Source organism: Lutzomyia longipalpis, chromosome 1 (assembly GCF_024334085.1).
Source record: "Lutzomyia longipalpis isolate SR_M1_2022 chromosome 1, ASM2433408v1".
NCBI lineage: Eukaryota > Metazoa > Arthropoda > Insecta > Diptera > Psychodidae > Lutzomyia > Lutzomyia longipalpis.
Genome location: NC_074707.1, coordinates 4,338,154 through 4,351,308, shown reverse-complemented (window position 1 = coordinate 4,351,308; position 13,155 = coordinate 4,338,154). Strand labels below are relative to the sequence as shown.

Below are 13,155 nucleotides of genomic sequence, written 5' to 3'. Positions count from 1 at the left end.
ATTGTAAAGGATCGAGACAAAGATTCAAATTAAGAGTGAAAATTGGGGAGTTTTTTGCGATTTTTAATTTTTTTTTATTCTCTTTATCCCAAAAACCGCCAAAGTGACCAAGTTACCCCAGTTTCCCCTAATATTCAACGAATGAAAGAAAGGAAAAACTTTGAAGTTTTCAGCATTAGGTAATAATAAAGTTTTTTAAGAAAGCAAAATTTGCATTTATTAAGAAATAATATAATGTTTGGGATGTAGTACAATGTTTTGATTAAATGTGTATAATTTTAACATAAAGTAAGCTATGTGGTAGTTTTATTTAATAGATTCTTTTCAAATTTATCGCAATATTTTTGCATCTTAACATAATTCATTTAATATCAAAGCTAAACTATATGTAGGTATTCTGAATCAATAATATATATTTTTAATGCAATATCTTCATTGTCTTAATCTGAATTTGATTTTTTACTACTGTTTAATGATAATTGCTGAATCGTTTTCATCTAATTGACAATTAAATTGTATGTCTATTAGTGGAATAGGAAGTTATGTAATGGTTAAATTTCGACCTGGCGGACAAAGATCAATTCCAAGAGTAATACTAACACACAATCTAAGGATTCTAATAAATCCAGTTCTGCAGTAACATCCGTCTTGACATGGCAAACTCGCGCATAGAAGTGGATCCAGAAATTCACAATTTTCTTCACAATCCCGTCCACATCTAAATTCTTCATTTTCATCACAATTGCATTCAGACTCAGGAACACAGGCACCATTTATCCTCTTAAATCCATTCCTACAGTGGCATCCTGTAGAGTGTGACTCGAACTCACACTCTGAATGTGGATTACAATGTTCTTCACAAGCTTTGTGATCCTTTACTACCTCATTAGAACCTGTGCATTGACATTCACTTTGAGGTGCGCAAACATTATTAATTAATTTGAATCCAGTCTTGCAGTAGCATGCCTTGGTGCAATCTTGACTTTCACAATCTGCTGGTACAGTACATTCTTGTTCACATGCTTTTCCTGATTTGTACTCAGCATTTGGGTCAGAACATGGGCATTGTGCTTCAGGGATACATTGATTATTTGCATCTCGCTTATAGCCAGGTTCGCAGTAACATCCTGCAGTTACAGGTTGTCCTGCACATGAATCTGCGGTTCCAGTACAACTGTCCAGACATGGATTGGAATATCCATACTGTTCATTTGGACCATCTGAACATACGCAATTTGATTCAGGTTGGCAAGTTCCTCCAATATTCTTGAAGCCATCCTGGCAGAAGCAATCTTTGTAGCAATCTTCTGTAGGACAAGTTGATGGTGGAACACATTCATCTTCACAAGGTTTACCTGTTCTGAATTCAGCGTTAGAATCAGTGCACGGGCAGTTGGTGTCTGCCACACATGTTCCTGTTGAATCTTTTCTGAAGCCAGGGTTGCAATGACAATCCAAAGTAACAGGCTGACCCGCGCAAGAATCAGGCGTTCCTGTGCACTGATCTAGGCAATCGCTTCCCAATACATATTGCGCATTTGGATCTGTACAACATTGTGCTTCAGGAGTACAAGTTCCAGCGATATTCTTATATCCATCTTGGCAGAAGCAATCCTTGTAGCAATCATCAGTAGGACAAGTTGATGGTGGAACACATTCATCTTCACAAGGTTTACCTGTTCTGAATTCAGCGTTAGAATCAGTGCACGGGCAGTTGGTGTCTGCCACACAGGTTCCTGTTGAATCTTTTCTGAAGCCAGGGTTGCAATGACAATCCAAAGTAACAGGCTGACCCGCGCAAGAATCAGGCGTTCCTGTGCACTGATCTAGGCAATCGCTTCCCAATACATATTGCGCATTTGGATCTGTACAACATTGTGCTTCAGGAGTACAAGTTCCAGCGATATTCTTATATCCATCTTGGCAGAAGCAATCTTTGTAGCAATCTTCTGTAGGACAAGTTGATGGTGGAACACATTCATCTTCACAAGGTTTACCTGTTCTGAATTCAGCGTTAGGATCAGTGCACGGGCAGTTGGTGTCTGCCACACAGGTTCCTGTTGAATCTTTTCTGAAGCCAGGGTTGCAATGACAATCCAAAGTAACAGGCTGACCCGCGCAAGAATCAGGCGTTCCTGTGCACTGATCTAGGCAATCGCTTCCCAATACATATTGCGCATTTGGATCTGTACAACATTGTGCTTCAGGAGTACAAGTTCCAGCGATATTCTTATATCCATCTTGGCAGAAGCAGTCTTTGTAGCAATCATCAGTAGGACAAGTTGATGGTGGAACACATTCATCTTCACAAGGTTTACCTGTTCTGAATTCAGCGTTAGGATCAGTGCACGGGCAGTTGGTGTCTGCCACACAGGTTCCTGTTGAATCTTTTCTGAAGCCAGGGTTGCAATGACAATCCAAAGTAACAGGCTGACCCGCGCAAGAATCAGGCGTTCCTGTGCACTGATCTAGGCAATCGCTTCCCAATACATATTGCGCATTTGGATCTGTGCAACATTGTGCTTCAGGAGTACAAGTTCCAGCGATATTCTTATATCCATCCTGGCAGAAGCAGTCTTTGTAGCAATCATCAGTAGGACAAGTTGATGGTGGAACACATTCATCTTCACAAGGTTTACCTGTTCTGAATTCAGCGTTAGAATCAGTGCACGGGCAGTTGGTGTCTGCCACACATGTTCCTGTTGAATCTTTTCTGAAGCCAGGGTTGCAATGACAATCCAAAGTAACAGGCTGACCTGCGCATGAATCAGGCGTTCCTGTGCACTGATCTAGGCAATCGCTTCCCAATACATATTGCGCATTTGGATCTGTGCAACATTGTGCTTCAGGAGTACAAGTTCCAGCGATATTCTTATATCCATCCTGGCAGAAGCAGTCTTTGTAGCAATCATCAGTAGGACAAGTTGATGGTGGAACACATTCATCTTCACAAGGTTTACCTGTTCTGAATTCAGCGTTAGGATCAGTGCACGGGCAGTTGGTGTCTGCCACACAGGTTCCTGTTGAATCTTTTCTGAAGCCAGGGTTGCAATGACAATCCAAAGTAACAGGCTGACCCGCGCAAGAATCAGGCGTTCCTGTGCACTGATCTAGGCAATCGCTTCCAAATACATATTGCGCATTTGGATCTGTACAACATTGTGCTTCAGGAGTACATGTTCCAGCGATATTCTTGAAACCATCTAAACAATAACAGGACTTAAAGCATATTTCATTAGTACATCCAACATCTGGAACACAGAGGTCATCACACATTTTTCCTTGCTTATATTCAGCATTAGGATCTGTGCAAGGACAATCTGTGTCGACAATGCAGTCTCCATTGCTATCGCGTCGATAACCAGGAGCGCAATAGCAGCCACCGTCGGTTGGAATACCAGCACAAGTTATTGGATTTCCATCGCATGTATCTAAGCAATCATTGGACGTTCCATATTGTTCATTTGTTCCACTACACGTACAGCCAGATTCTGGTTGGCAGCTTCCATCGATATTCTTAAATCCATCCTTGCAGAAACATCCTTTATAGCACTCTTGTCCTGAGCAATCGCTTGATGGATCACAATCATCCTCACAACTCTTTCCTGGTTTATATTCTGAATTAGGATCTGTGCAAGGACAATCTGTATCGACAATGCAGTCTCCATTACTGTCGCGTCGATAGCCAGGAGCGCAGTAGCAGCCACCGTCAGTGGGGATACCAGCACAAGTTATTGGATTTCCATCGCATGTATCTAAGCAATCATTGGACGTTCCATATTGTTCATTTGTTCCACTGCACGTACAGCCAGATTCTGGTTGGCAGCTTCCATCTATATTCTTAAATCCATCCTTGCAGAAACATCCTTTATAGCACACTTGTCCTGAGCAATCGCTTGATGGATCACAATCATCCTCACAACTCTTTCCTGGTTTATATTCTGAATTAGGATCTGTGCAAGGACAATCTGTATCGACAATGCAGTCTCCATTACTGTCGCGTTGATAGCCAGGAGCGCAGTAGCAGCCACCGTCAGTGGGGATACCAGCACAAGTTATTGGATTTCCATCGCATGTATCTAAGCAATCATTGGACGTTCCATATTGTTCATTTGTTCCACTGCACGTACAGCCAGATTCTGGTTGGCAGCTTCCATCGATATTCTTAAATCCATCCTTGCAGAAACATCCTTTATAGCACACTTGTCCTGAGCAATCGCTTGATGGATCACAATCATCCTCACAACTCTTTCCTGGTTTATATTCTGAATTAGGATCTGTGCAAGGACAATCTGTATCGACAATGCAGTCTCCATTACTGTCGCGTTGATAGCCAGGAGCGCAGTAGCAGCCACCGTCAGTGGGGATACCAGCACAAGTTATTGGATTTCCATCGCATGTATCTAAGCAATCATTGGACGTTCCATATTGTTCATTTGTTCCACTGCACGTACAGCCAGATTCTGGTTGGCAGCTTCCATCGATATTCTTAAATCCATCCTTGCAGAAACATCCTTTATAGCACACTTGTCCTGAGCAATCGCTTGATGGATCACAATCATCCTCACAACTCTTTCCTGGTTTATATTCTGAATTAGGATCTGTGCAAGGACAATCTGTATCGACAATGCAGTCTCCATTACTGTCGCGTTGATAGCCAGGAGCGCAGTAGCAGCCACCGTCAGTGGGGATACCAGCACAAGTTATTGGATTTCCATCGCATGTATCTAAGCAATCATTGGACGTTCCATATTGTTCATTTGTTCCACTGCACGTACAGCCAGATTCTGGTTGGCAGCTTCCATCGATATTCTTAAATCCATCCTTGCAGAAACATCCTTTATAGCACACTTGTCCTGAGCAATCGCTTGATGGATCACAATCATCCTCACAACTCTTTCCTGGTTTATATTCTGAATTAGGATCTGTGCAAGGACAATCTGTATCGACAATGCAGTCTCCATTACTGTCGCGTCGATAGCCAGGAGCGCAGTAGCAGCCACCGTCAGTGGGGATACCAGCACAAGTTATTGGATTTCCATCGCATGTATCTAAGCAATCATTGGACGTTCCATATTGTTCATTTGTTCCACTGCACGTACAGCCAGATTCTGGTTGGCAGCTTCCATCGATATTCTTAAATCCATCCTTGCAGAAACATCCTTTATAGCACACTTGTCCTGAGCAATCGCTTGATGGATCACAATCATCCTCACAACTCTTTCCTGGTTTATATTCTGAATTAGGATCTGTGCAAGGACAATCTGTATCGACAATGCAGTCTCCATTACTGTCGCGTTGATAGCCAGGAGCGCAGTAGCAGCCACCGTCAGTGGGGATACCAGCACAAGTTATTGGATTTCCATCGCATGTATCTAAGCAATCATTGGACGTTCCATATTGTTCATTTGTTCCACTGCACGTACAGCCAGATTCTGGTTGGCAGCTTCCATCGATATTCTTAAATCCATCCTTGCAGAAACATCCTTTATAGCACACTTGTCCTGAGCAATCGCTTGATGGATCACAATCATCCTCACAACTCTTTCCTGGTTTATATTCTGAATTAGGATCTGTGCAAGGACAATCTGTGTCGACAATGCAGTCTCCATTACTATCGCGTCGATAACCAGGAGCACAATAACAGCCACCTTCGGTGGGAATACCGGCACAAGTTATTGGATTTCCATCGCATGTTTCCAAACATTCGTTTGAATAGGTATATTTTTCATTATTGCCACATCCGCAATTTTCAAATGTTTGACATGTTCCATTAACTCTGACATAGCCTTCCTTACAGAAGCATCCTTGAACGGTTGCCACATCTGGACAATCGTCGTAGTTTTCTTGACAGTTCTCTCTACATCTGTCTCCATATTTGTATTCTTCAAATTTGTCACAAGGACATAAATTGTCTTTAACGCATACTCCTAAAATCCTTTTATATCCTGGCTTACAGAAGCATTTATTAAGGAATGTTTGTTTCGCGCATTCATCAGGTATTGTTCCACAAGTATCAAAGCAATCGTTAGAAAATCCGTACACCTCATTTTTACCACAAGGACAGTTCTTATAAATTTGACATGTTCCATTAATCCTGTAGTAATTCCTTACACAAGCACACCTGAATGATGTTGGCAACGCTTCACATTCTTCCCATGTTTTACTACAATCCTGATAGCAATCGTTGCTGTTTAAATAGGCCTCATTTTCTCCGCATTCGCAGTTCTGACCAATGACACACTTTCCATCAATCCTTACGAATCCTTCGTTACAAAAACAAGCTTTGAAGCATTCGTCCTGAGAACAATCCAGGCTGCCATCATTGCATTGTTCACTACACCGATCGCCGTATCTGTACGTTTCGTATTCGTCACATGGACACTGGGAATCAGGTTGACATGATCCGTCAATTAATTTGTAACCATCCTTGCAGTAACATGCTTTATAGCATCCTTTTTCTGAACAGTACGAAGGTTCCTCACATTTATCTTCACATCTTTTACCTTGCTTGTATTCAGAATTCGGATCACTACATGGACATTTTGTATCAGGCATGCAATAACCATCCTCGTTTCTCCTGAAATTAGGAGCACAATAGCAACCTGCTACAATCGGTATGTCCTTACAATTTTTAGGATTACCATCACAAGACTCTAAGCAATCATTGGAGTATGAATATTCTTCATGATATCCGCATTGACAATTATTAAATGTTTGACATGTTCCATTAACTCTGACATAGCCTTCCTTACAGAAGCATCCTTGAACGGTTGCCACATCTGGACAATCGTCGTAGTTTTCTTGACAGTTCTCTCTACATCTGTCTCCATATTTGTATTCTTCAAATTTGTCACAAGGACATAAATTGTCTTTAACGCATACTCCTAAAATCCTTTTATATCCTGGCTTACAGAAGCATTTATTAAGGAATGTTTGTTTCGCGCATTCATCAGGTATTGTTCCACAAGTATCAAAGCAATCGTTAGAAAATCCGTACACCTCATTTTTACCACAAGGACAGTTCTTATAAATTTGACATGTTCCATTAATCCTGTAGTAATTCCTTACACAAGCACACCTGAATGATGTTGGCAACGCTTCACATTCTTCCCATGTTTTACTACAATCCTGATAGCAATCGTTGCTGTTTAAATAGGCCTCATTTTCTCCGCATTCGCAGTTCTGACCAATGACACACTTTCCATCAATCCTTACGAATCCTTCGTTACAAAAACAAGCTTTGAAGCATTCGTCCTGAGAACAATCCAGGCTGCCATCATTGCATTGTTCACTACACCGATCGCCGTATCTGTACGTTTCGTATTCGTCACATGGACACTGGGAATCAGGTTGACATGATCCGTCAATTAATTTGTAACCATCCTTGCAGTAACATGCTTTATAGCATCCTTTTTCTGAACAGTACGAAGGTTCCTCACATTTATCTTCACATCTTTTACCTTGCTTGTATTCAGAATTCGGATCACTACATGGACATTTTGTATCAGGCATGCAATAACCATCCTCGTTTCTCCTGAAATTAGGAGCACAATAGCAACCTGCTACAATCGGTATGTCCTTACAATTTTTAGGATTACCATCACAAGACTCTAAGCAATCATTGGAGTATGAATATTCTTCATGATATCCGCATTGACAATTATTAAATGTTTGACATGTTCCATTAACTCTGACATAGCCTTCCTTACAGAAGCATCCTTGAACGGTTGCCACATCTGGACAATCGTCGTAGTTTTCTTGACAGTTCTCTCTACATCTGTCTCCATATTTGTATTCTTCGAATTTGTCACAAGGACATAAATTGTCTTTAACGCATACACCTAAAATCCTTTTATATCCTGGCTTACAGAAGCATTTATTAAGGAATGTTTGTTTCGCGCATTCATCAGGTATTGTTCCACAAGTATCAAAGCAATCGTTAGAAAATCCGTACACCTCATTTTTACCACAAGGACAGTTCTTATAAATTTGACATGTTCCATTAATCCTGTAGTAATTCCTTACACAAGCACACCTGAATGATGTTGGCAACGCTTCACATTCTTCCCATGTTTTACTACAATCCTGATAGCAATCGTTGCTGTTTAAATAGGCCTCATTTTCTCCGCATTCGCAGTTCTGACCAATGACACACTTTCCATCAATCCTTACGAATCCTTCGTTACAAAAACAAGCTTTGAAGCATTCGTCCTGAGAACAATCCAGGCTGCCATCATTGCATTGCTCACTGCAGCGATCGCCGTATCTGTACGTTTCGTATTGATCACACGGGCACTGAGAATCCGGGACACATACTCCGTCTATTCTTTTGTAACCGCTCATGCAGAAACAATCGAAATAGCTTTTCTGAGCTGCACATTCACTATCGGATGTCCCGCATTGCTCCATGCACTTGTTACCATAAGTATATTCCTCGTTACTTGGACACGGGCATTTAGATGGCGGTAAACATACTCCGTCAATTCTCTTGTAATTCTTTATGCAATGGCACTTGTTGCGACACTTCTTAGTCCAACACTGCACCGAATAAGCACTGCAGTCCTCATCACAGTCGGTACCGCATTTGTATTCCTCATTCTTCGGGCACTCACAATCTTCTTCAGGTACGCAACGACCGTTTACTCGTTTAAATCCTTTAGCACAGAAGCAACCTTCCCTGCATTTCTCTCCTCTGCATTCATCACTTGATTTAGTACAATCTTCATTGCAAGACTTTCCGCAAGTTGTGTACACCTCATTGGCTTTAGGGCACTTTGGAGGAGGACAATTCTTAATTGGAACACAAACTCCTTCCACTCTTTTGTAGCCGTTTATGCAGAAGCAACCCTCCGTACAGGGTTCCTTACTGCAATACTTTTCGGAGCCGTTGCAGTCTTCATTGCAGCGTTTTCCACACGACACATATTCTTCATTGGCCGGACACTTTTTAACACAATTATCAATTGAAACACATTGCCCATCAATTCGGACGTAGCCTTCTGAACAGAAACACCCAGATTCGCATTTTTCATAGTAACAGGCCTTGCCTCCACCATAGCAGGTCTCCTTACAGCGGTACCCACAATCATTGTAATCTTCATTTGCTCCACACTGTGGTTGAGTTGGGCAATCGCGCTTCTTGATACATTCTCCGGTTGTGGGGTGTCGAGCATACCCTTTGCGACAGTAGCAACCAGATGGACAATCACTAACATACTTGCGTCCTTCACAATCTCGATCTACGCCATCGCATGTTTCCTGACACCTTGGAGCTTGCCCACAAGCCAACCAAACTTCATTTTTAGGGCAGTAGGGCTCTAAAAGTCGTTACAAAAAAAAAAAACGGTAATAATTTTAAAAATATTTGAATTAAGCTTATTATAGTTTTTAAAAAACTTACGTGGGCAACTCTTCTGAGGAATACACGGTCCACCAGGACCATCTCTGGCATACCCAGCCTTGCAGTAGCATCCACTTGTGCACTTCCCTTTGTAGGTGGGACAATCTTGACCCAAATTGGAACATTCAATTTGGCAAGATGGTCCACAATGGAGGAATTCTTCATACCTCCCGCAGGATTCGGGCTTCTCAGTGGTTGTTGTGGTTGTAGTTGTTGTTGTGGTAGTCGTTGGGGGTGGTGGTGGTGGTTTCTGTGGAACATACTCAATTGAGGGGCAACTTTTAACGTGAATACACTGATTGGTAACAGGATGACGGGCATATCCGTGTTTGCAGTAACATCCTTGTGGGCAGTACGATGAAGACGGTTTAACATTGCAAGATTTCCCATAAGTTTCGCATGTGGTTTGACATAGTGGAGCTTCTCCGCAGAATAAATACTCCTCATGTTTAGGACATGAAGGTCCTTAAAGAAATATTTTTAAAGAAAAAAAAAAACAATTTAAGAATCGTTGAAAGTTCTTCTTCTTTTTTGGCAAGAATCACTCACTTGGGCACTTCTTTTGCAACACACACTTTCCACCAGGACCTTCTCTCAAGTATCCTGGACGACAGAAGCAACCAGGGCGACATTCATTTTTATTGCATGATCTTCCAATTGATGTGCAGTCAATCTCACACGAAGGCCCGCAGTTGAGGTATTCCTCATGAGATCCACACTTTATGGGGCTTTTTCGCAAAAAAGTTGAAGTACTATTGTCGTTTGCATCAACTGAAAGATTTTTTGTTTTATTTCTTTCAATGTTAATCCACCAGAAATTAATGAAAAAAAGGAAATTTAATAAAAAGGAATTTTCTCACTTTTCACCGGAGCATCGTGCTCTCCAACTTTTAACTTGGTTGATGTTTGATTGGACTCAATGGTAAATCCAAGGGAGTTAGAAATCCACAAAGTTGCACAAACTAAAACAAATACTTTCCAATTGGGAGCCATGACTTCAGGACGAAGTCTTGGGATAAACTGAAGAATTCTGTTCAATGAGGGGTATTTATTGGTTGCGCCAGCATCAGAATTTTTGGAGGTTCCTCACCTCTTGATACCCCTGTCAAACCAGATTTTTAGGGTGTTTTCGTCTTTTTGCATGCATGCATTCCCATTACACCTACCTTTATCCTGAAAACTTGCTGATCATTAGTTTTTTATATGTACATATATTTTTGTGCATGCTGCATATAATACATTCGATGTTGTTTTTTTCTCTGAGAATGTTCTCAAAAACCCCGAAAGACGACATTCAATGAGCAAAAAAAATGCATTCTTCTTCGCTTTTACGTTTCCATATTATTCTTTCGAAGTTTTGGGGAGCTTATGTTGTGTACATTTGAACAGTCACAGACCCCATGGATTCTTTATCCATCTACCCAGCTGAAATGGGTTGAACTTTTATTGATTTTTTTTTGGCTCTGAACTTGAACTTACTTTCGATGAAGTCGTCTTAAGACTTTTTTCAACTTCTTCAATATAAAAAAAAATTGAAAGTGGCTGTAGCGATGAGATCATGTGTTCCATATAAGATACATATTTAGCGCAATAAACATATTTTTCCGGCAAACAGTTAACCAGAGGAGTAAATAAAACTCCCATAACCGTATGAAGAAAAAAGAAATACAAATATGTTGCCATTCATGGCTTGAGGTAAGAGAAAAATCTTAAAAGAATTTGTAAATAAGCAAAAAACATAACGTAAATTTGTTGAATTTCATTCATAAAACTACTATTGCAGGAGTAGTAGTATTTTTTGTGTAAATGAAGCAGTTGTTGTGGCATTATTGAGGGGATTAATGTGTTTTATGATTGCTTGGGGATGCTCTAAGCATAAAATTATATATTTAAAATGAAAGCGTAAAAAAAGAAAAATAACAAAACTTAATAACTAATTTTATTTAACTATTTGATTTTTCAATTTTTCAATGTTTCATTCGTATTTTTCATGCTGAAATTCAATACAAAATAATTTTTAATAAATTTTAAAGATTTATAGACTCAATTTAGCTTGATACCCAATTTTATTGTTGAAAATAAAGCTTGGGATATACTGAAGAATTCTAATCAATGACGGGTATTTATTGTTTTCGCCAGAACCACAAATTTGGGGGTTCATCACCTCTTTGATATTCTCGATAAACCAGCTTTTTGGATCTGTTTTTGCATACAATTCTTATAAGTTATCTACCTATACATCTACCTATTTCCTGAAAATTCGTTGACTCTTACGAATTTGAATAATATGTTTAAACATACATACATATGTATATTAATAGCAGTAGGGAGTAATATTAATTAGAAGAAGAACATTTCTGAGCATTCCGACTTAGCAAAAGAAGCGCCTGAGACTTATAAAAAAATGCGAATACCTAGTTTTCGGACTTGTTTCATTTTACGTTTCCATTTCTTTTTTTCCATACAAGACATTATGAATATTTATAAGTTTTAAGTTCATCATCCTCACAGCTAAAATACTCCAAAGAGATGATTGACCTTTGTTATATACATACATAAATCGTAAAGCTACAACATTTTTGTTACTATAGGTATCTCTTATAAAACTTAAACAGGTTTATTTCTTTTCATAGTATGACTGGCATTGAACTTGGATATATATTTCTTTATAACGTCTTTTAAGTTTGAGTTTTTTATTGATTTTTTTCGAAATAAAAAAAACCGAAAGTATTACGATATATAGAAATGATATTAAAAGTATTTTATACAAGTTAACAGATTGTCAAAACGAAGTAACTAATAAAATATTTATAACCGCATTGAGGTAAATAGAGCTTGAATGATTATGTAACTAATCAAATAATAAAGTATCGAAAATATGAATTTCATTCACAAATCTGCTACCTTATTGATGCTATTTTTATGATAGTTTTTTGTGTTTGTTATTCTTATTGATCTGAATATTTAACAAGAGAAATGATAAAACTTCAATCAACTAGATGTATATTTGATGATAAGAAATTACGTCCAAAAAGAAAAATTTCAAAAATATCTCCTGAAATTTCTAGAATTCTGAATTCCAATAGAAATGTAATAAAAGAATTTCGGTTAAAAAGGATTTCTTCTAATTTCTTTCAGAAACTTTTTCTTGAGAATTTTTTTCAAATTTTGTGATCAGAATTGGGTTTCTCTTTAATCTCCTCTCAGACAATAAATCTTTGGTTCTGTTCCAGAAGTTTTCCATTGATAATTTTTCCCTAAATTGTGAACATAATTAGCTTTCCCTAATTTATGATCCATTCTTTCTTGATTTTTTTTTGTATTTAAGAAATATTGGAAAACTTTTTTTATGACATTTTTCCAAGAAGGTTAAGAACTGTGATTAGAGCTGTTTATTGTTGCCTCCCCCTAATCAAACGACCTATTTCTATTTTAAAGGATACTCTACGTTAGGATACTGTATGAAATAAATATATTATGTATGTACGTTTAGGACGATCAAAAGGTTCATCTATTGCAATAAATCCCAGCAATTCATTCATTTCTTGCAAATGCACCAAAAAAAAACAAATTTTCTTTTTATTTAATGCATTTTATTCACGAAAAATCTTTTAATAAGTTTTACAAATTTTTATCAGCTGTCATTGTTGGCTGTGATACTTGTATAGAATCGGCTGCAAATGCTGGTACTCCGGTGAACATGTCTGAAAATCATGGATTAGCTATACAGTATAAACTTTAATGAAACTTGC

The 13,155-nt window shown here is 38.9% G+C and overlaps 2 protein-coding genes across 2 annotated transcripts in view; one reads left to right on the top strand and one right to left on the bottom strand.

Moving 5' to 3' along the window:
* LOC129786570 (nuclear pore complex protein Nup88) overlaps positions 1 to 13,155 on the top strand; it is an 850,897-nt gene that overhangs the window by 179,645 nt on the left and 658,097 nt on the right. The gene's annotated exons all lie outside the window — the stretch shown is intronic.
* LOC129786837 (zonadhesin-like) lies at positions 774 to 10,396 on the bottom strand. Its single transcript, XM_055822082.1, has 5 exons — positions 10,264 to 10,396; positions 9,953 to 10,174; positions 9,404 to 9,868; positions 883 to 9,320; positions 774 to 833 (listed from the first exon to the last, which is right to left on the bottom strand). Exons 1-5 carry the CDS (start codon positions 10,394 to 10,396, stop codon positions 774 to 776), a joined length of 9,318 nt encoding a protein of 3,105 aa, XP_055678057.1.